The following is a 22,376-nucleotide window of genomic DNA, read 5'->3' as shown; positions in this document are numbered from 1 at the left end:
GAGGCCACATCCACTCCTCCGAAAACCAACCAATTCTAGCGCGGGCCCACCAGCAGTGAAGGAGCCGGGGCCCACCACTGGTGTATTAAAAAAAGGGAAATGATGAAAAAAAATCATAAAAAAAAGAAAAAGAAAACAAACACAAGAAACATGAAAGGATAAAAAAGGCAGGGATAGATGATAAACAAAACAAAATTGAAAAACAAAACAAGAAAGCTAATAAAATTAACAGAAAAAAAAGAGGAAAGAGAAAAGACGTTTCACGCTTATTATGTCGGCTCGACGATAGAGACGCCTTCTTCGGACGTCGACTCCTGCAATGCCCCCACGGTAGTGATGTGTTTGAATTGCGGACCAAACCACATCACTTATAGAGTACTTCCTCCGTCTGGAAATACTTGTCCTAGAAATGCATGTATCTAGACTTATTTTAATTATAAATACATTCATTTTATTCATTTTTAGGACAAGTATTTCCGGACGGAAGGAGTATCTGGCAAGAAGAAAGAGCAGCAGCAGCAGCAACCGCGTTGTGATACCCCCACAAGTAGGGCATACTATTCCTAATATTGCCTGCTTTTGCTTCCATAATATTCGTCCACAAGTAGGGGGAGTACTTAAGCTTGCTTACCCACGCTGACCGTCCCAAATTGAAAGGATTATTACTAATTATTACTCCCTTCGTCTTATAATATAAAAAAGTTTTTACATTAACTATAATATATATTGTTAAGAACGCTCTTATAATGTGGATAGTGTTAAAAACGTTCTTATATTATGGGACAAAGGGAGTAGCCGCCGATAAAGATAAAGTCTCTCTAATCAACATCGTAACCAACGGATCTTGGTTACTATTTTTGGGCCGACCAGCGATACAACGAAATACAAGGATGAATGAAAAAGGAACAATGGATAACACAAATTTGACAGCTTCCCCACTGGTGATGGTAACGGCTCTAGAGCTCGCAGTCAACCAGGGATATTGTGCCTGGCCGATGCTAGATGCCAAACAGGTAAAGCTCATCAAAGGGAGATGCACAGGACAGTAGTAATCAGACAAGCATGAAAACCAAAATCTCAGATGCTTACAGGTAGGAGTATATAACAAGAAGACTTTACAGGTAACGATGATCATGATGATATCTCGCGACACCGATCACTTTCATGCCCCGCACGTCGAAACTTCCCGACGCTACCCTAAAAACCAAAACTGCATCCCGATCAATCGATCAATCATCATGATGATGCTTCCCTTGGATTTAACCTATATTCCCTAATGTGTGTTGTATACCTGTATGTATGATCTATATATCCCCATATTTTTCCAACAGCAACAAAAAAAGGAAAAGAAAAACAAAACCTGTACGACCTATATATGCATGTACATTTACATGGGCGGCCACATGATGAATTAGTGGTGGTTAGTTGTCCAGCGCTGGCTGTGTATCATGACTGGCCTCTTTTCTGCAGCCTGACGAGGAAAGTGACGCATCTCACGGCGTTCCGCAGACGGCTAACGGGGAGCCCTTTGAGCGTCGGGTGACACAGATCCCTTCTGGGCTGCTGCGGCTGCTCCTGAGGGTGGGTCTCTTTGCCGTCGGGCTTGCCCGGGCTACCTTTGCTGCTGCACTCGCCCGAGCTACAACCTCCGCCGTCCTTCCTGTCGTTCCCGACTGTCCGGATTTCCTCCAGCTGTATATCCTCATCGGGGTCGGGGAACTGGCAGTACGCGGTGTGGAGCCCGTGGTGGATATGTTCCATTCTTCCTGACAGCTCGTCCTCCCTGTCCATGTCGATTAGATTCTGCACGGTCGGAAACACGGCGATAAAAAAAACTGGGTTCACAACTGATCACCAGTCAGCGAATGGCAGTAAAGTTTTGCTCCTGGGCTATTCCCTAGATTGTGGTGCGCCTTGGTTCATGTTCATCAGTATGTTAGTTCCTGCTAGTTTGGAGTATTATGGAAGCAATACAAACCTGTGCTGGGAAAGTACTGAACAGTGGGAGAAGCCGGGTTCTGCAGTACTGGTTGAACAGAAGGGTGAAGATGATGAGAGGTATGGTGAAGCCTGCAGCTACTGGTGATACTTTCAGGCCAAATACACCGAGGCAGATGATCTGGGTGAGCACGAGAGAGAATATCACTGTGTTGTGTATAATCGGCCAATACAAACCGCCGGTGTCATATCTCGTGCGGTACACATTGAGCAGCTGAAAACATATACAAATGGCAGATCATTAGCATACGCCGAACAAGATAAACAAATATATTTTGTGACATCAAGTATTCTATCGTCGACAAGAACATCTTAAATTTTCCTACTTTATATCTGCAGATAGTACTGTAATGGCAACATTGTTGTTCTAAGAAAACAGAATGCAACATAACAACTGCTATGGACTTCTTAGTATAACACCATCTATAGTTTCTCGCTCACCTGATTGCGGTATACGACATAACCCAGGAAGAAGTAGACTAGCAAAAAAGGTAAGATCAAGGGTGCCAGTACAGAGCATGTGAATCCCAACAGTCCAAACAACAAAACTTTCGGTACTTCTGTGTGATAGGGGAACGAGGGGACAAACTCTGTATCTTCTTTCATTCTCAGAACATACTTCCTTATGAAGTTCCAGATCAGACCAAAGAGTTGCATAAGTTCAGATGATAAACTGGCCCATCCTGAAGTCAGAACATAGGTGATGAAGAAGGAAGCCTGAAATCAAAATGGATTTACAGAATTGCAGTCAGAAATTTTGACATCCATAAACAAAATGATCTTTCTGCATTTCTCAAAAAAAAAAAACAAGAGCTTTCTACTGCGTAACAACAAAATAGAACTAACCTGCCCAGGTATAACCTTGGCGAGCTGGACAGGAATGTCCTTTGGGCTTGAGAAAAAATCCAATTGTTTTAAGACGGTACCAGATACCACATTAACAAAGAATACATTCCAAATCAAGAAGTACAGCACTTTACAGCAAGCACTCCTCTTCCTTTCGCTGTGAGATATAGGCCCTTCTAGTGTTGAAAATAGCATCATTATTGGCGCAACGGAGTACAGAAATATTTGCAGTATGACACTCGGAAGGTAACCAGTTATTAGTTGGACCAAGTGGTGTGGCCTGCACATGGAAGAGGAGTCAATAGAAGTCAATTACAAATGAAATCTGATGCATACTAGAGTCTACATATTAGTGGATAGGGAAGATGGAAGTTCAATACTGGGTGTCAGTTCCAGTGCAACATTGGTACTTACTGCTTCAATATCCCGTTAAGGAAAGGAAGCCTCTTCTGCAACTGATCAAGCTGAGATAGACCATTTATAAACGTCACCGGTGCCAGAAATAAGAGCATAAAAACAATAGAACCTATAAGCGTCGCTATCCGTCGAATCCAAAGCTGCTTATAGGGAAGCCAAATGTTTGACCAATATACATCACTTGGTTCTGGAGCTAGATCAGTAACCCACTTTGTGGGGTTTGATGTCTGAAGTACGTCTGATGCGACAAGTGCTCCATACCGAGTTTTGAAAAATACAAAAGCAGCTGCACATTCCTGTAAATAGTTCAAGAACTGAAGTTACTGATACTATACCGACTTGTTGATGAACTTAGTAGAAAAACCAGTGTTTGCAAAATTGCGAAGAAAACCTCATTATCTATGTCCAAGCTAGAATCGTCCAGGTCAGCTTTTACTCTGCTCGGTACAACTTCGTTAGTGGGCAACAACTGGAAAGAATTTGAAGAGGCGCCACAAAGACAACACCGATATGTAATTGCTTTGCAACTCTGATCTACAGTGTTGTCTGTGAAATGTTTCAACTTTCTACATGCCTTCTTCGCACCAGTCTGCAGTATATGAAACAGTTTTACTCCAAAATAAGAAAGCAAAATACTAATATGCACATAAAAGGTACAAATACAAATCAAATGATCTGAGATCAATTCACTAATTCAGGGAGAAAACAAAATATGCAAAAGAATATATGCAATATCACAAATACCTTTGCAGATAAAAAGTATAAATCTAACTTCAATGATATGAGATCATTTCACAAAATCATGGAGAAGAAAAAAGATCATAATGAATGTGCAGTACATGAATTATCCCTTACATGACATAGGGTTACCGAACCACAAGGAAAGTCTTAACCACTAGGAAAGTCGTAAGACTAGCAGCATTAAATCACAAAAATACTACCTTAGCAATTATGTTGCATTCTCCCCCACCCCCACCCTCCAAACAAATAGAAATGTTGTATGAGAATTCTTACCATTATCTTCTGAACTTTCCCAGCTTTGTAAACCACTTGGTGGAATAGGTAACTTGATGCATGATACTTGGTGAAGAAATCATCAACAGAGCTACTGCACGATTCTTTCTTTGTCTTTGGTATTCCGCGAACAAGCACAGTAAATTGGCCAGGATTGGGTGTTGCACGTTTAAGGTGAAGGAGCCTCAGTCTAGCAATGTGCCTATACTCCTGAAAGATTGGGTACATTACATGCGTTCCTCAATATGAGGATGTAGAATACTCCGTACTTTCTGTGAGCAAAATACTTACAAGATATAGGAGAATGCAAGCTACTCCAGATATTATGTAGAGGACTAGACAATGAACCCAAAGCCTGCAATGCAACCAGCACATAAAATGAATACAGAATTATGTATATTGTGTTACCATATGCATATTATCTTCTCATGTTTTGAAGAGTGGAGACATACACAGAACTAAATCAAGTCCAGTTAGAGGCAAAACAAATAACACTATAAATACCAATAATCAACGCAGCATACCACAAACAAATATACAATTTCAGCCTTGATAAAACCACCTTATGATAGCCTAAAATACACCTTATGAAAAAAATAAAAAATAAATTGCTTAGCTCACCATCTTGATCGCACTTCCACATTCCCAATGGTGAAGATATCCAAATCTTCGGAAGGAATCCGAAGATGTTGTATATTTTTGCCATAATAATGCAGTGGAAGAATTCCAAACACACACAGAAGGGCAGCTAAGGAGAAGATACGTATGCTGCAGAAAACAAATGTATCAGTGTGCAAAACTGGAGTCTGAGGTTAAATTGATAGAAAAACAGTATAACAGAAAATAGCCAAAAAAAGAGGGGTCTACGATTTTGCATATAACAGCATTAAAAGAAGTGCTACTTTATACGCATCTGCCAGAGCTAAAAGTTTCCGTCTCCTTCTGATTCAGGTCACACATGGATGTTAACAAGCTCATCAATCAGATACCAATGTCTTTTAGGCAACACAATAATGGCACAAAGGGATACATGGATATAAAAGACGAAATTTGGTGTACCTGAAGACTAGCATTCTATTGAAAGCGACAGCATCCAACCCAGCAGCTGCCAATACCTCTTCCTCGGTATAGCGCAGGGCCTTGACGATCCAGCCAGTTGATGGAACAAACCTCTCCAAAATAAAAGCCTCTCGGAGCCGACTATGCTCCTCGGAAATCCTCCGGCCGAAGTAGACCCTGACATTGGCTGGCTGCTTCCTCAGAACAGAATAGAGCGACAGGAAGAGCACGCAAAGCCCAATATTGATGCCCGCAGAGGTCAGGAGTGCGCTGATCTTCATGGCTTCCTACCGGGTCAGTGACGGGGAACAGAGCATATGTCATCTAAACACGCACAGTAGCATCATCCGTGATGCCCTCGGCACCTGCAGGTACAGGAAGAGGAAGACATTTTTTTAGCACATTTAGTCTAGAGACTGAAGTGTAAACTGCACAATGGCATTGCTGCCAGTTCCAATGTCAGTTGAGCAGTAATATATGTGTATTTCAAACGGGCTTGACATGTTCCTTGTTTACATCAGATTCCAAACGAAGCACATGTACTTGAGTTGTGGGATTTATTGGTTAGCTTGAGATCATGTTTTGTTGAAGGAGAATGTAACACAAGCCTGACTGAAATTGCCAAAGATTCCCCTAACAAGCTACGGAATCCGTGCGCAGCGGTGCCACCGCAAACGAGCCCCCCCTAAGTCGATGAAAGCGCATATTACTACTAGTCCAAGGCCATGGTTTATATATAACCAAATAAAATCCCACCAAGTATGATGGGGCAGCACGGTCAGAAAATATTGGATTTTTGCAAACTGGAACTGGGCGAATGCAAGCTGTCCGGCTGAGTTAGCAGGTAGGCCAGATTTGATATCTTCTCCAGGGTTGATAAAACCAGACCAGCAATACCCAGCTACCCCAACAACAATAATGGGAAGTATAAAAAACTAAATAAAGCCATCACGGAACATACGAAACCAGAGCAGAAAAACTGAAAAACGCCACCAGCCGCGGGTCTGCTAATATCACCGAGGGAGAAACAAAAATCCCGAGTTTGCGGTGGATTAACAGATGATGAGATATGATGGGGAGGCAGCAGCAGCAATGCTCCAAAGCAGGTAGGCCAGATTGGAGGCGGTCCTGTGTGGGGTTGGTTGGCGTGCCAGCAATGCTCCAAAGCCGGAAGTAATATATAACAGGACTAAATAAAGCTATTATGCCTAGCACGGAACATTAGCAGCAAGTAGAAAAATCGGAGCAGAGAGAACGCAGCAACCGCAGGCCGGAACTCGTTTGGCATGACGAATCCGCTTCAGCCGATGAACTGAAACCAATCTATCTATCGGAGCGCTAAACTAAACTAAACTGAAGTAAAGTAGTAGTAGCAGGGAAGCGGAGAGGGAACGGAGGGAGGAATCGGTTACCTCCCCACCCAACTCGAGCGTCGTCCTCTCGGCCCACCGGAACGAACCGAGCGCCGTCGCCGTCGTCCTCTCGGCCCGCCGGAACGAACCGAGCGCCGTCGCCGTCGTCCTCTCGCCCCGCCGCAGAAGCGAGCGGGCAGCAGAAGAGTTGGCGGGGGCCGGCCGCGTACCACCTCGACGGTGGAGCGAGCGCCGCAATGGCGTGCGGGGGGGAGGGGAGGTAGGCGGCGGCGAGGGAGCTCGCCGGAGATTGGAACGGTTTTCGGCCGCGGGGGGCGAGAGCGAGAGCGAGAGGAGTTGATGGATTCCTCCTTCCCAGTTTTATTTCTCTTCTCCTCTCCTCCGTCAGCAACGCGAAAAAAAAGAAACCGATGTTTATTACTAGTATATTATTATTACAGGCAGGAAAATAAAGGGCGGGCGAGCGAATAAATAAATAAATGGAGGGGTGGGGCCCGGCCGTGACGGCGGGTTGAGGCACGTGGTGGGGGATGGCTGCCGGGCCCGCCGTCAGCGACGCCCGCGTGGCGGCGGGTGTCACGCGGGGCGCCACGTAGGCCGGATTGGTCCGCGGATCACACGCGTGCCAAATTTCCGGTAGATCACGTCACCTTTCGCTTTATTAAGACTCGCATACAAACAGGTAACTTGGCGGGTAATTATTTAATCTTCTATATACTCCCTTCGTTACTCGAATACACATAGGTAAATCACGTCACCTTTTGCTTTAACACTCGCATACACATATACTAGTATATAACACTTTTCACATATCACTGTATGCTACAAACGGATGTATACGAATATATTTTAAAGTGTAAGAGCAATTCCAACAGGACAACCAATTTCACTCGCCGCTGTACGTTTGAGTCGGTGCGGACAAAAAATGATGCCCCAACACGTCGATCCATTGCCAAAAACGCATCCGCGCCGACCCATTTTCAACCCAAATTTAGGACTGAAAAGCGTCGATATAATTTATGACGGCTACCATCCTCGGACCCACACGTCGGCAACCGCGACAGATCTTTTTTAATCCGAGTATGCGGTGGGTTCCGCCATCTGCTTCAAGAAACCCGCCCGTCCACATCTCGTCAACCCATTGTTTCCTCGTCGACGACCCAGCAGCCATGGATAACGGCGACGACCGCGTCGTCTATTCCAGTGCGATGTTGTCAGAGGAGGTCGCCTACCTGCAGGCTATGAGGACGATGCACCTGGCGCACCAGCACGCCCACCCGCCTTCTTCCCGAACCCCTCATCGTCCACGCCAGGGCGCTTCTTCCAGAGGAGACCGCCTATCTTGAAGCTCAGATGGCGATGCAACAGGCGCGCGCCTGCTGCGTCACCGCCGACACCAGCACTACCCGCGCCGCTGAGGACGCCTAGGTTTTTTTTTCTTATTTTTCATTAATCGCGTGGACTCTGGTCAGCCTTCGTGGCCGACTTTTTTTAATATTTAAGCTGACATTTTCATTAATATTATGCATGTTTGGTGCACGCCGGTAAAAAGGATCGAGCTAGCGTTGGACGCATGCGCCGATCCAAACGTCGAAACGGACATCCGTGTCCGTTTTGATCGGTCCGTTGGAGTTATCCTAAATTTACTCATTTTAGTTGATATATTGTCATTTGTGAAATCTCTAGAAAGATTTATAATGCAAAACATTCTTAAATCATGGTACAGAGGGAGTATTTATTTTGAACTCCATTGTAAATCATGGGATTTGATTGGTCCGCGGATCGCGCGCCTGCTGTCCGTTTGGCCGTCCACGGGTGAAAAACGCGTGCCAAAATTTCCTGCCAACTCACGTCACCTGTTGATTTACGACACGTGTACTTATGTAACTTGGTCCATGATTATTCAGTCATCTGCTCGTTTGTTTATTTTATTTTTCACTCCACCGTAAATCTCACATTAAATTTTCGTATCATGGCAAATCAATCGAAATTAACGGCGGCAAATTAATTGTGTTCTTTGACGATGGATGGTTAGTTTACCCGGCGAGCATGATCAATACGCCCTCGTATTTTTGTGGGGGCATGATTTTGTACGTAATCATCATGTCAATACAATTTGCATGAAATATGGTTTGATTCACATATTGTTCTTGTTTTCTTTTACGACTCAAACTGTTACAAAGGCTCATGTGGAGAAGAACAAACATAACAAAAACTACGTCGACATTTTGTACCGCGAGCGTCCTCTTACGCGGCGTTGTTGCCGCTCGCGTATCGGAGCCGACAAGATTTAGTCAATGGCATATGAAAAAGTCTTTGTGTGTGCGTCCCTAAAGACCAATGCCCCTAGCCGCAGCCGTCATCGTTGAACCTTGAATTGATCTATAAAAACATCACAAAAAATTCCGTACGCACGTCGAGAAACCCTATCCTCCATGCCTCGAGGAAATCCGCCTTGTCGAAGAAAGTCGAGAAGAATCGGAATCCGGACGATGTATCTACTAGACAGAGCCGAGGCATCGGGATATTTTACATCGGCCGCTGGAGCGAGGATCAGGGGAGGGCCAATCGATTGATAAATTGAGATCGCCATGCGAAAATTGATTGAAAAAGAAAGAGAGATGATCGAAGGTGCCCATTCTCAAGGGGTGCGTGTTCTCGCCAAATGCTAGCCTTGCAGGAGCAGGTGAGCTAATTAATTCCACGCCATGCAACGCAAGTCACAAAGGACAGCGACGGCTTTGTTTGACCAGCCATCTTATTTCGGCTTCCAGGACGTATGTACGTACGTGTTTTTGGAACGGACGGGTCAGAACGCGGCCACGTGTCGGCGTTCGGAGCACTGCGAGCGGAACAGTAGTAGGTTGGCAGATGCGTCTCGGCTTGTTGCACCGGAGACAAATTCATGCATACATGCGTGGACGTGTCGGCCAGACATCCGTCCGGTGGATATATATATTCTGTTCAAACGCTGTCCCACGAGCACTAAAACACAAGTATATCTACTACTCCCTGTGTACCTAAATACTTGTAGTTGAAGAGAAGAGTAGCACTAAAACGGCGGCGTATTCACAAATTTTGAGTTGAGGTTGCAATATGCATGCTTTGTGCGCCTTTTGCAACCTCAACTCGGTGTCCCCTCCTTATTAATGAATGACGCAGAACTTATGCCTTTGGTTCAAGCGGGGTGGAGGGGGGAGGGGGTCGTAATCACCGCGTCAATGCAATTTGCATGAAAAATGTTTGATTTTATTGTGTTCTTGTTTTTCTTTTAGCATTCAGAACTATTATGAAGGTTCATGAGGAATGCAACAAAGATATTAAAAACTACATCGAGACGTTGATCCACGAGTGTCCTCTTACGCGGCGTTGTTGTCGCTCTCGTATCGCATCCGACCTACTCTCTTTGATGGCATATGAGAAGTCTTTGTGTTTGTGCTCCTTAAGACCAATGCCCCTAGCTGCGACCGTCATAGTTAACCCTTGAATTGATCCGTAAAGACGTTACAATAAATCTCATCACTCCGTACGCATGACGAGAAACCCTAACCTCCATGCTTTAGAGCATGGTTAATAATACACCCAGCTGCTAGCTATATGATGTTGACACGTCATCTATAGTCAAGCTTATAGCCGGCAACTATAGTAGGTAGATGTAAATAAGCAGGGGTGGACCTATGTTGAGGTGCCACTCAAAATTTAAAACTACAACAACATTTGCTGGTGGATTTTGAAAAATATGGTTAAATTCGTTGACTTTTTAAAAAACATGCCCCCACTCAAATAGTTTGCCCCACTCAAAAATACTCTCTAGGTCCGCCAGTGTAAATAAATACTACTTTATTGATACAAGACCCACCATTCTATCTTACAAAGTGTTTAGGAGAACATGTTACAGCCGGTTGTTAGTTTGTAGCCAGCTTCTTCTCTCTCTTCTCTTTTCTCTTTTTTCCAACTCATCACAACAACAGAACGATTGATAAAGATGGCCATGCGAAAAATGAAGAAGAAGAAAACGATCAAAAGTGCCCATTCTCAAGGGATATGTGTTCTCGCCAAATGGTAAGCCTTGCAGGAGGAGCCGGTGAGCCAATTCCACGCCGCACAACGCAAGTCACAAAGGGCAGCGACGGCTTTGTTTGACCAGCCAGCTTATTTCGACTTTCAGGACGTACGTACGTACGTACGTGTTTTGAAACGGACGAATCAGAACGTGGTCACGTGTCCTACATACGTCTGACGATGTTGAAAGCAAGTATAATACTCCCTCCGTTTTTAAATATAAGACCTTTTAAAGATTGCACTATAAACTGCATACGGATGTACATAGACATATTTTAGAGTATAGATTTATTCTTTTTCTTCATATTTAGTTTTCTAGTGGAATTTCTAAAAAGTCTTATACTTTGGAACGGAGGGAGTAGTAAGCTATAACTATTAGGAACGGAGGGAGGGAGTAGCCAGCAGTGGTGAGAGGGAGGTTTCGGCGGGGCGCACTGCGAGCGAAACAGTAGTAGGTTGGCAGATGCGTCTCGGCTTGCTGTTTGTGTGGAGGCAGCCACGCCTGGGCGGCGCACCGGAGACAAACACATGCGTACATGCGTGGACGTGTCGGCCGGAGATGTATATATTCTTTCATTCGGGGCACCGTACGTCCGGGAGCACATGCTGCATGCGCCACAACAACACCACCACTTAAAATCACTCTCGGTTCTTCCTTTCCTTTATGCGAGGCTCTATGTGTCATGTGCCTTACAAAAAAAACAGTTGCATCGGTCACTTTTTTACTTTTATACGAGTTGTCATATCTTGATTCGATGGTACAAAATAGATCATGTCACTGTTCATTTACTCCCCTCCCTTTTGATGGCGGACTGGCCGGTGGCTTGGGATCAGCAGCCCCTGCGGGCGGATGGCCGGTCTTGTACTGCATCTGATGGCAGGACCCGGTCTGATGGTGGCTCGGGAGGCACCGTCTTGAAGACTTTGATCTCTTTGTTGCTTTCTACGACTGGACGTGCACGGTGGTTGATGTGGCAATGATGATGACGTTGAGCAATCCACCGTAGCTCACCGTCTGAGCCGGAGCTGCGCTGTCTAGTTTGGTTTGTGTGGAGTGTTGGGCTGCAGCTATTAGGAATCTTTTTTTTTCTTTGATCTTCGGATCTTTGGTCCTAGGATCTTCATCACCTTGTTGTTTTTCGTTGCTTCCTGCTATTATCAATGAACGCCAGCGATGCTGGATCTTTAAAAAAAAAAAACTTCCCTCCCTTCTTCTCCATCCTACCCGGCCCTAGATGTCGGTCACCACAACCCGCGGTCGGCTTGCGCTACCACTTAGGGCATCTCTAACAGTTTGTTGGTTAGCTTGTTGGTAAAATATGTCATGTCCTCAACCAACATCTTAACGTACAACTACTCCAATAGGTTGTATCTAGTTTACCCAATAGAATGTGAGATAATAAATAAGATGCTCTCTCATTTTACATTGAAGCTTGTGTAAGCATGTTGGTTAATTAACATACAACCATACTCTCTTTTTTTTTATTGCATGACACATTATTAAAAATCCTATGTGTTAAAATCTACCAATAACTATCTTACAACCAATAGAGATGCCTTATCGCCTTGCCGTCCCGTCCTCCCCTCAACCTAGATAATAATGGGACCATTACTTCATCTTAGGATTGATGGTGGGGCTAGTTCTTCTCGGACGAGCTTGTTTCTTCTCCGACGAGGTCCGGCCAAGAGGGAAGGAAGAAGGGAAAAGATGGTTGACGCGAAAGAAATTTCACGCACATGAAAATAGTAAATCCGTTATTATCATTGTTTTAAGAAGTTGAAGACGACAACACGATTATTCAAGTATTCTTTTTTCTTCCAGAAAGTATGCATCACTAGCGAAATTAAAATTTACGGACGGGGCACCAACTCGTACCGTCCCTAATTTGACTTGTTGTGTGCAAACTGCAAGCGGGTTGGCTAATAACTCGAGGCCACGCACACACGGACAAGGTCGTCGGTCGCGAGGCCACACACAGACGGAGACAAGGTCATTTCATTTGACGAAATTATTTCAACTTCACGACGCACGCGCGATTTTGGAGAATCAAAGAAACCAGAACGAGTGGGCACGTACGAGTGGGCGGACGGCCCGGTCATTGACCCTATAAAAAAAGATTCACACAGATGTCTCAAAGGTCCGAGCAGACGCCCCAGTCATTGACCTGGTAAAAAAAATGTCTCAAACGTCCGGGCGGACGACCGAGTCATTGACCCGGTAAAAAAATGGTTCACACGGACGCCTCAAACGTTCATACGGACGGCCCGGTCATTACCTAGTAGAAAAGGATTCTAACGGACGTCTCAAACGTTCGGACTCATTGACACTCCTCATTCGAGTTTAAATATGAGACGGATATTGTAAGACCCGGTCCATGCTGGGTGCTGGCACACCCGACCCTGCATATACTCGTCCCGATACCTTCCCCGTACCATACCGTAGCCACTCCACTCCACCACTCAAGCTTCCGTCCGGCAATCTCCGATCTTCTCCGCCATGCCGAGTAGCGGATCTGACTCCGATCAGTCCGGTTCAGTCGACTGGGTTTCGTCCCGTGCAGATTGGAGGAGGCAATGACCGTCCGCTATTAGAATGATAGAAACCTTGAATGCCATACATGGTAGGCTCATACTTGGTGCCATTTTCAACTGTATGCATGTAATACCCTATTACGAACATGAAATCATTGTCTTTAACTCACATGAAGAGCGACCGACTAGATGGTGTTGCGTAGGTAAGCCCGGGCCAGTGAACCTCGTAAGATTCTTTTGGCTACTCACATGATCCAAAGTCGAGCTACGAACGAGAAAGAAAGGTTCTCGTATACGGAGCATAAGTAATGCTGGTTTTAGAGCTTAATATCACCCCCTTGGGTTACCCGTATTTTTTTTAGAAGCAGTGATCCAATGTCACGCAAACAACGTCAATGTGCTCACAAGGGCACGGGGTGTTTCGTGATGGCGACACATCGGAGAGCTCATCGGACAACATGAAGAACATCCAAGGGATTCGCAATGTGATGTCCATGTGGGGAAGTTTGCGGGCGTTGGGGCATTGCCAACTCAAGGGACGCCCGGGTGAATGAGATGCACGATTGTCACTTCTGATGGAGGGGGGGGGGGATAAATAAATAGTAACCCAATGTTGAGTGGGGCCCATGCGATGGGGGAAATTGTAGCAGTTAAAAAATATAATTCAACATCTTTTGTATTTTTTTTTTTGTGTGCATGGGAGCATATTTTTTAATCTCATATATTCGGATGCACTGATCTTGTTTTATAGACTATTTTTATTTAGAGTTTTTAAATAATAATAGAGTTGGTTGTCAGGTTTCATAGGGACCCACGGTCCGTATGACATGCGGTGTATGCCGTTGGATCTAAGAGGAAAGAGATGGACGGTTGGGATTCCTCAAAAATATGGCATCGATCCGTGGGATGTCAAAACAAACCAATCATGATTAGTCATAGCCCGAGTTTCCGCGCGCTTTTCATGAAAAAAAATCGGCTCGAGAGATTCCACGTTTCGTAGCTTGCAAAAATATTGGCGCATGAAATGGTATTTGACGGTTTGTCGGTCATGGATTTGAAACTAAAGTGAATCCCATCCCATCAAACCAACCCAACCCGAAGACCAGTCGAAGCCCAAGCAGCCAATCCAAACCACCAAACACTTCCTCTCGTCATCCTGATTCCCCCAACTAGCCCGGCGACCTCCTCCTCGCACTGGAAACCCAACCCCCGCGGGCGGCCAAGGCGACCGAGCAGGCAGCACGGGTGGAGCTAGGAACCCTAGCAACGGCCATGCTAATGGCCTGGTTCTGCTCGCTGGCGGCGGCGGGCGGAGGGAACTGAGAGGGCCAGAGGGGGGAGCGCTGAAGGGGGGAAGGGGAGGAGCCCACGGTTGCCTCGCTCGGGGAGCCGACGCGGGGAGGATACCGGCATTTATACTAGTGCTAATCATTTTCATATTATATTATGAGACGAAGGAAGTAATTATTAAAAATGGTTGTGCGCATCCACCGTCCTTTTCAAACAAGAAACATCTCGCAGGTACATGCGGTTTGACGTGGGTCGGTAACGCGTGCTGCTGCCGACGGGTGAAAGCGTACATGATTTCCCAGTGCACCGTGACTAACTAAGCTGGTAATAATATATCCATCCAGCTAGCTCGTTTGTGATGGATTTTTCCATTCCCACGAGCAGATGAGCTGCTCATTGGAGGCCAGACCACGAGAGCGACGTCCGGTTTCGTCTCAGGAATTTCTGCGGCCAACGAAGCAAGAAGCAACGAGTGGACACATAATTAAACTGCATGCATGCGACGCACAGCTAGCACACAAGTCGATCGACGCCAACCAACTTGTGGTTGAATGTTTGAAAGACAATGTTATTATCTGTCCATCCAAATTTAGATCCCAGATTTAATATTGATGATTGTATTTTTTTTGAATTTATTCCAATCCTTCTTATGATGTCCGTTTAATGAGAGAAAACGTTTTCATCGACTACGAAGGCATCAGGGATGATTTCGTCAATCTTACAATAACGTGCGAGCTTAGTTTCTCAAATATGCTTATAGATGTGTGTGCGTGCGTTTATGGTAGTGGTTGTATGCTCGTGTATGTTAACGATTTCAATTATACTATGTTAAAAATACTCAATCCATCGACAATATTCAACGAATTTTATTCAAAAGGGAAAAGGAGGTACAAAGGAAATAGTATAAAGCGTGCATACGTGCGTGGGAGGGATTGGATTCGGAGCCAGGCAGTAGGCACCGCCCGGCTCACCCATCAACGTCGACGTGCGCTAGTAAAAATCCTAGTGCTGTATATGTGGCTACGTCCATCATGCATAATCAGCTAATTTGGCTGGCTATATGCGGCGTTTACGTCTTGTTCTCTCTTTCTCTGCCCCTCTCTCCCTCTCTCGTTTGGTTGGCTGGAAATTCTGCTCAGACGAATGGACTGCTTTTTGCTCTCGTGCCCCATGCTCCATACGTACATGCCTTCTCCTTGCCGCGTAACTAAAAGGACTAAACTATTTCCGAACCCTCACAAGTGGCAGAGCCTTGCTGAGATCTTATTTCATGCCCCGTCATGTTGACGAAATTAGAGGAGGATACACTCGCACGGGTCATGGATCCTTCCTGGGAGGAGCCGACGTCCACCACGACGCGGTTGCATCGACCGCACTGGTGCATCCTACGAGACGCCGGAGAGTATGACTTCGCCTCTCCCACATCCGCTGGCGAGGGCCTCCGCCGCATCACATGCCCACTGCCTCGCCCGGCGGGTGATACGTCTCCAACGTATAAATAATTTATGAGGTATTCATGCCATGTTGACCTATATTTATAATACTTTTATATGGTTTTGCTGTAGTTTATATGGTTTATTTAGAACTAACCCGGACTAATGCTGCTTTTAGCAGAATAACCATGTTGTTGTTTTTTGTGTAGAATTAAAAGTTCTCGGAATTTGAGGAAACTTTTTGACGGATTTTTTTGGAAGAAAATAGAAATACTGGCCCTTCATCATCCCGATGACCATCTTCATCATCCCGATGGAGGCCATGATGAGGAGGGAGTAGTCCACCCTCAAGGCCGAGGGTTTGTACCAGTAGCTATGTGTTTACTCTCTCTCTCTCTCTCTCCCTCTCTCTCCCTCTCTCTCTCTCTCTCTCTCTCTCGTGTTTTTGAGATGTCATGATCTTGATATATCACGGGCCTTGTTAATATAGTTGGATCATATGGTGTTTGTCCCATGCTATTATTATGGTGAATTGAATCTTTCACTTTAAGATCTCGTTATGTGGGATTGAATATCCAGGTTTGAGAGCACATAATATATGTCCTGCTTGCGGATACCTGTAGTGACATTAGGGTATTCAAGTAATGCACTTGATGTATGTTGTGGTATCAACTCGCGGATTCCCGAGGTGACATTGGGGTAATCTAGGCATAGCGGTTGACTGCACGTTTTCATACTATGTTCTCCAATAGAAATCTTGGTGTGCTCTTTGAAGTTCTTTGTGCTGGATTAAGTATTATGAATTTATTCGCTCCCAAAATAAGGTTAGCAATAGCTTAATTAGGGAATTTTACTAGGTTGGAAGGTAGAACCATGACTTGGTTTGGTTCTGGCCCTCCCAATTCACTTGAGCTACCTCCAAATACAAGTTATTCACTTGGAAAAAAATGGCACAACGTGCAACAAGTGGTTTGCACATTATTTGTCGAGGCAAATAAGAGTTTTGCTACACCTCCAAACCAAGGATGGGCAAATTCAGTTCTCAGACAGTAGGGCATTTGCTATTGTGGGCAAAAAGAAAGAATCAGAGGGATGGTTACAAGCACATTTATTTCTTGTATTGTATAGTCCATCCAAGGGATATCATGGCCACTATATCTCGCTTACTGCAAGATATACCCTTGCCTCTCCTTCAGTAACCGTAGCATGGACCGGCCCAAAACAATATATTGTTTTGCCCATTCTGTTTTAACTGTTTTGAATTGTTTTAGTTTTTTCTTTTTCAAAGTTTATTTTTTCATCTTTTCTATTTTTCTTCATTTCTTCACCGGTTTTCTTTGGCTGTTCATTTTTTTTATGTTTTACACATGTCTTCGTTTACACAATGTGTATTTGCATTGTACACGTGGAACATTTTTTATGCATGTTGACCTATTTTAAATATATGATATACGTTTGAAAAGACATAAATATTATGATTTTTAGTACATGTTATGAACTCAAAAAATGGCAATAAGTAAGAGGCATATAATTTTTCACTTTCTGTTTTGTTTTCTTTCCTTTTATTCAACACACGTCTATATTTTTATACACACTTTTAAATACAAGTTTAACGTGTTTATCATTTTTAATACATATTTTAACGTCTATTTTTTATGTACATTGTAATTTTTGGGTATACATTTAATTTTTTTTTATACAAATTCATTATTATTTTTAAATTTGTAGTGAACGTTTTCCAAGAACATGTTTTTGAACTCTTTTCTGAATATATTTTGAAATAATTGTTTAAAAGATTTAAAACATATTTTAAAACTACGTCAATTGTCTAGTATGTTGTCTTATTTTTATGAAAAAATGGCATGAAAATAATTTTGAAGTGCATGAATATATTTTTATATATTTTTTGTATCAGAATTATTTATTGTTTACATTCCATAAAAAGTTATAAAACATTCATATACATTTTGTTGAACATTTGTAATATGTGTCAAACGTATTTTAGATTGTATCACCATTTATTGAATTGAGCTAACAAATTGGTTTAACATCCGTTAACATTTTTCTAGGTTTATGTTCATTTAGTTAATTTTACGTCTAGGAATATATGTACTTGCAATATTTTCTAAAATAAGAAGAACAGAAAGTACAAAAAAAAAAAAGAATCAAAAGAAAATTTGGTCTCAGCAGCTTCTAATTGACGCTCTTTCCGCCACTTAATGAGCCGGCTCTCCAGGGCGCTAAAAAACAAAAACTGAACGGCTGCTACTGCTTGCGCAAAAAATGTTGGAGAAATCTTTTTTCCCTCTGTGGAATTTTGAAAGGAAATTCTAAAAAAAGTTTGTGAATTAAAATGGGTTTCCGCATACGAATAAGTTTACAAATTCAAAAAATTCATGATTTTTTTAACAAAGTTTCTGCATATTTCGGATTTCAAAAAATGTTGACAAGTTTAAAAAAATTTCATCAGTTTTGAAAAAATATATCTGGACGACTTGAAAAAAAGTTTATCAATTTTGAAATAACATTCCTGAACCTCAAAAAGTTTATCAGTTTTTTAAAAAGTACTCAAAGCTTAAAAAAGTTGGTGCATGTTAAAAAATAATACAAATAAACAAAAATTAAATGAATACAGTTCAAAGAAAGAAAAGAAGAAATTAAAAAACATGAATTAAGACTGGTCCTGGAAAACTATCATAGAAAAAAAACCCGGGAATAGGTCTCTTTCGCCCCAACCTTAGATGGAAGAGTTAACGAAATGCATATTAATGGACGCTAAAGGCATCAAACGGGAAATGCCCTTGGTCTCACCCTAAGCAGGACATAGTCTTTTCGCCCAGGGTAGGGGCGCGTCTATAACTCCCTTATAGTGAGATAGACCATCGCCTTGCCTATAGTGGCGTGGTTATGGACCAACCTGTAACACTATTGGTTCTATTCTTTTTTTATCTGTTCACTTCGTCATGTTTTCCTGTCGGTCACTCCCGCATGACATGTTCATTCTCTTGTCAATCACCCTTTGGGCGATCTAGGAAGCCCGGTGCAAGGCGATCCATCAGGGGATCTTGCAGAGTCCTTAAGAAGTTCACCAATTCATCAAAAGGTTTCTAAATGAGCTAAATATCATCCAGGTGGGAACCCAACGCAACACAACAACCTCTACGATAGTACGTCAGGGTGCAATGCCGCGCCCAAGGCTCCTCCACTTGGTATGCCAGGATCGCTGTCGACATTGTTGTGAGACCGGGAAGAGGAGGAGCTACCGCCGCGGTGTGCCGAGACAAAAGTGGCAATTACTTGGGAAGTTCTGCTCTAGTGAGTTATGGAGTTGAGGATCGTGCGTCATTGGAAGCTCTAGCGTGCAGGGAGGCTATTGTTGTCGCTGAAGATATACTCCTATAAAATTTTGTGGATGCAGATTGCAAGCAAGTTGTTTCATATATCAGTAAAGGGACTCGAGGTCGGTATGGTGCCATCATTAGTGAGATCAAACTTTGTTCAGCTCAACACCATTGTAATTTTTCTTTTGAAACTCGTGCGATGAATTATGAAGCATATATTTGAAAATATATTTAACACCATTGTAATTTATATTTTGACATTTTAAAATTAACTAATATACATATATTTTACTTGGAATTACTTCAGTTTTAAAAAATCTTTAAAAAATGTTTCTTATGTATAAAGCATGTACATAATGTATACAAAAAGTAGATATAAAAATATATATATATGCGAAAAATGTTTATTTTGTATCTAGCACTCAAAATACGTCTAGATACATCCATTTTAGCGTCAATTAATGAGACAAGGGGAGTACTTGAAAATGTTAACATATATAAAAAAATATTTCTTACATATGGAAAAAACGTACAATCTGTACCAAAAAATACACACCAAACATATAGCTAAAACAATATTAATCATGTACTTGAAAAATGTTTCTACTGTTTATGAAAAATATACAATCCATATGATAAAAAAAGCCCTCAAAATATATATTAGAACTAAAAATTTAATATTGTATTTTAAGAATGATAAACAAATTTCAATTGAAACCACCAAGTATTTTGGAACGGAAGGCCGCAACAAGTGCCTTCCAGTTACAACGGTCCAGAAAAGCATGTTCCTCCTTTTGGAAGGCAAAGGCAACCATGTTAACAATTCATACTTGATCTGCTGGCACATGAGCAGAAGCGTAGGCGTCGTCTTTAGATGTGACCGGTGGTGCCGAAGGAGATGTAGCGGTTGGTACCAGAGGAGGATTATTGCCCCTGGGCCTGTCTGCTTGGTGGTGATCATTTTTCTGAACAAGAAGATACGACGAGACCTCAAGGGCGACAACTATAAGAAACAGGAATGTCGTGTCCACGAAAACTCCTACACCTCCCACACAACTAGTGTTTCCAATACTTTTGTACATAGATCCTTCAATCCCTAATAGGGCGCCTCCCAGAAACGCTAGCACCGCTATGACCGCTAGGATCCTGCAAGCATACATGTATGGCATAGAAGACAATAAATCTTTTTGCTAGAAGACCATATTTTTCCTTAACTACTGACAGAAAGCAGTTGAGATATGAGGGTTTTAGCGACAATTTCTCTATGTACCATGAGATGACGTAGAAAACGCCGGCGGCGATGCGATTGGCCCTCTTGGGGTTCTGCCATGCCCCACAGCAGCCGATGGCCACGCTGGCGAGAATCTGCGTCGTTAGCGCCAGCACTGCCGCCAGGATGCCGAAGGCCGTCGCCGGCGATCGTCCGTACCTACAGACGCTGCGGTCATCCTGATAGCGTCTCTGCATGAATGAATGCACACGGTTAATTAAGAAGGATCAACAAAATCACTATCAATGTCCAACCAAGGAAGAGATAATATCGCGTGCATACCAGCCCCATGAAAACCGCACTGATGACTCCGAAGATGACAGTCATCACGGCGAGGACGGTGGTCGCCACCACCACACCTTTCTTCCCCATGGATGGTCACACTATACCTCCTAATGGGCGGGGGGGGGGGGGGGGGGGGGCACATGAGTTGGATAGTACATTAGGCGCGAACACATGCATATATATAGATAGATGAACAAGTGCAGGAATACAATGGTAGCTCGAATACGATTACTTGACGACGGGCTAACTCATGCGTGAAGATTGTCAATCGCACTAATTTCTCTATTTCTTTGTAGGCTATATAAAATTCCATCAGAAATGATGCCTGGGCAATCGCCGTGAGCAAAGAAAATTCATGAGCATGCGAACGGATGAACATAATGCGGGGGTAAATAGAGTGAGAATCATGCGCTGCGGCGCCTGAGCAAGAACTGATGAACTGAAAGCTAATCTCCCAGAGCACTATACTAGCAGAAAAAGAGGAGCTGGAGATGAATCCTTACGTTAGCTCCGAAGTCGACGGGAACCTGCCCAAATGAAGCAAGCGACTACCGCCCACAGAGCTCTACACCGGAGATGGGAACGGAAACCTCCGGGAGTATGTGATTTTTCGTTGAGAGGCGTAAATGGATCCTCGACACAAAAATCCAACCAATTGGGATATACTATTACTAATAAATGGCGTTGGAGAGATAAAGGAATAATAAAGGAGTGGATATATATAGCTTGTTAGAAAAATGTGGATAGGATTGAGGAACTTATCTGGAGCTCATGACCGTCCCACGTACGTCTCCGCGGGAAGAAAGGATGAGAAGGAGCAGAAGAATATACAAGGACAAGGATTGCATGCGACCGATGCACGATGCATGCCGGGTCTCCGTCCAGCATTATTCACAAGGTTGGCGAGTGCCTCTCTTGCTTTTGCTGTTCCTGTCGAGGCAGGGAAGTCTGAGCGCGCGGCGTACATGTGGAGATAGGGACCGGCCGGAGTAAAATGCATGGAACCATCGCAATATAGGCCCTGTTTGGAACCATCCAGATTATATAATTCAGTTCTTATAATTTATTATGTTTCCAAACAGGACAACTTATAGTGTAGATTATAAAAACTGTTGAGTAAATAGGCAATTTTCCGAGCATATTAATCCATGAAATAATTCCTAACATGGCATTGACTAGATTCATGACATACTGATCACAGAGTATACTAGCAAGTACTACACATATGGCAGAAACATCTACGCATATAGGCAGTATTACTAGTGCAGACAGAAACAGAAGAGAGATAAACATATCATACCCTCCGATCTGCCAGTTGGCCGTAGCAGCAGCGGCGGCGGCGGCAGTATCCTCTGCCGCCTTCTTCTCGGCTTCGGCCTTCTCGCGGAGACGATCAGCTTCGCTTGGTGAAGACATGGCGATGACGAGGGCGACGCGGACGTAGACGAAGCAGACG

General features: G+C 43.6%; 2 protein-coding genes across 2 annotated transcripts; both read right to left on the bottom strand.

Annotated features, from left to right (window-relative positions):
• Nucleotides 1-1,065: 1,065 nt before the first annotated feature.
• LOC123399332 (CSC1-like protein RXW8) lies at nt 1,066-7,095 on the bottom strand. The gene is made up of 11 exons (XM_045093747.1): nt 6,747-7,095; nt 5,335-5,699; nt 4,897-5,043; nt 4,567-4,630; nt 4,276-4,485; nt 3,653-3,850; nt 3,259-3,557; nt 2,845-3,124; nt 2,440-2,715; nt 1,979-2,212; nt 1,066-1,803 (listed from the first exon to the last, which is right to left on the bottom strand). Exons 2-11 carry the CDS (start codon nt 5,613-5,615, stop codon nt 1,447-1,449), a joined length of 2,346 nt encoding a protein of 781 aa, XP_044949682.1. The 5' UTR covers nt 5,616-5,699; nt 6,747-7,095; the 3' UTR covers nt 1,066-1,446.
• A 12,928-nt stretch (nt 7,096-20,023) lies between these two features.
• On the bottom strand, nt 20,024-21,765 carry LOC123395748. The gene is made up of 4 exons (XM_045090777.1): nt 21,424-21,765; nt 20,918-21,027; nt 20,636-20,826; nt 20,024-20,511 (listed from the first exon to the last, which is right to left on the bottom strand). Exons 2-4 carry the CDS (start codon nt 21,005-21,007, stop codon nt 20,190-20,192), a joined length of 603 nt encoding a protein of 200 aa, XP_044946712.1. The 5' UTR covers nt 21,008-21,027; nt 21,424-21,765; the 3' UTR covers nt 20,024-20,189.
• Nucleotides 21,766-22,376: the final 611 nt, after the last annotated feature.

The sequence above is a fragment of the Hordeum vulgare genome, chromosome 5H (genome assembly GCF_904849725.1).
Source record: "Hordeum vulgare subsp. vulgare chromosome 5H, MorexV3_pseudomolecules_assembly, whole genome shotgun sequence".
NCBI lineage: Eukaryota > Viridiplantae > Streptophyta > Magnoliopsida > Poales > Poaceae > Hordeum > Hordeum vulgare.
The sequence above is the reverse complement of the archived record's forward strand: the minus strand, read 5'-3'. Positions and strand labels throughout refer to the sequence as shown.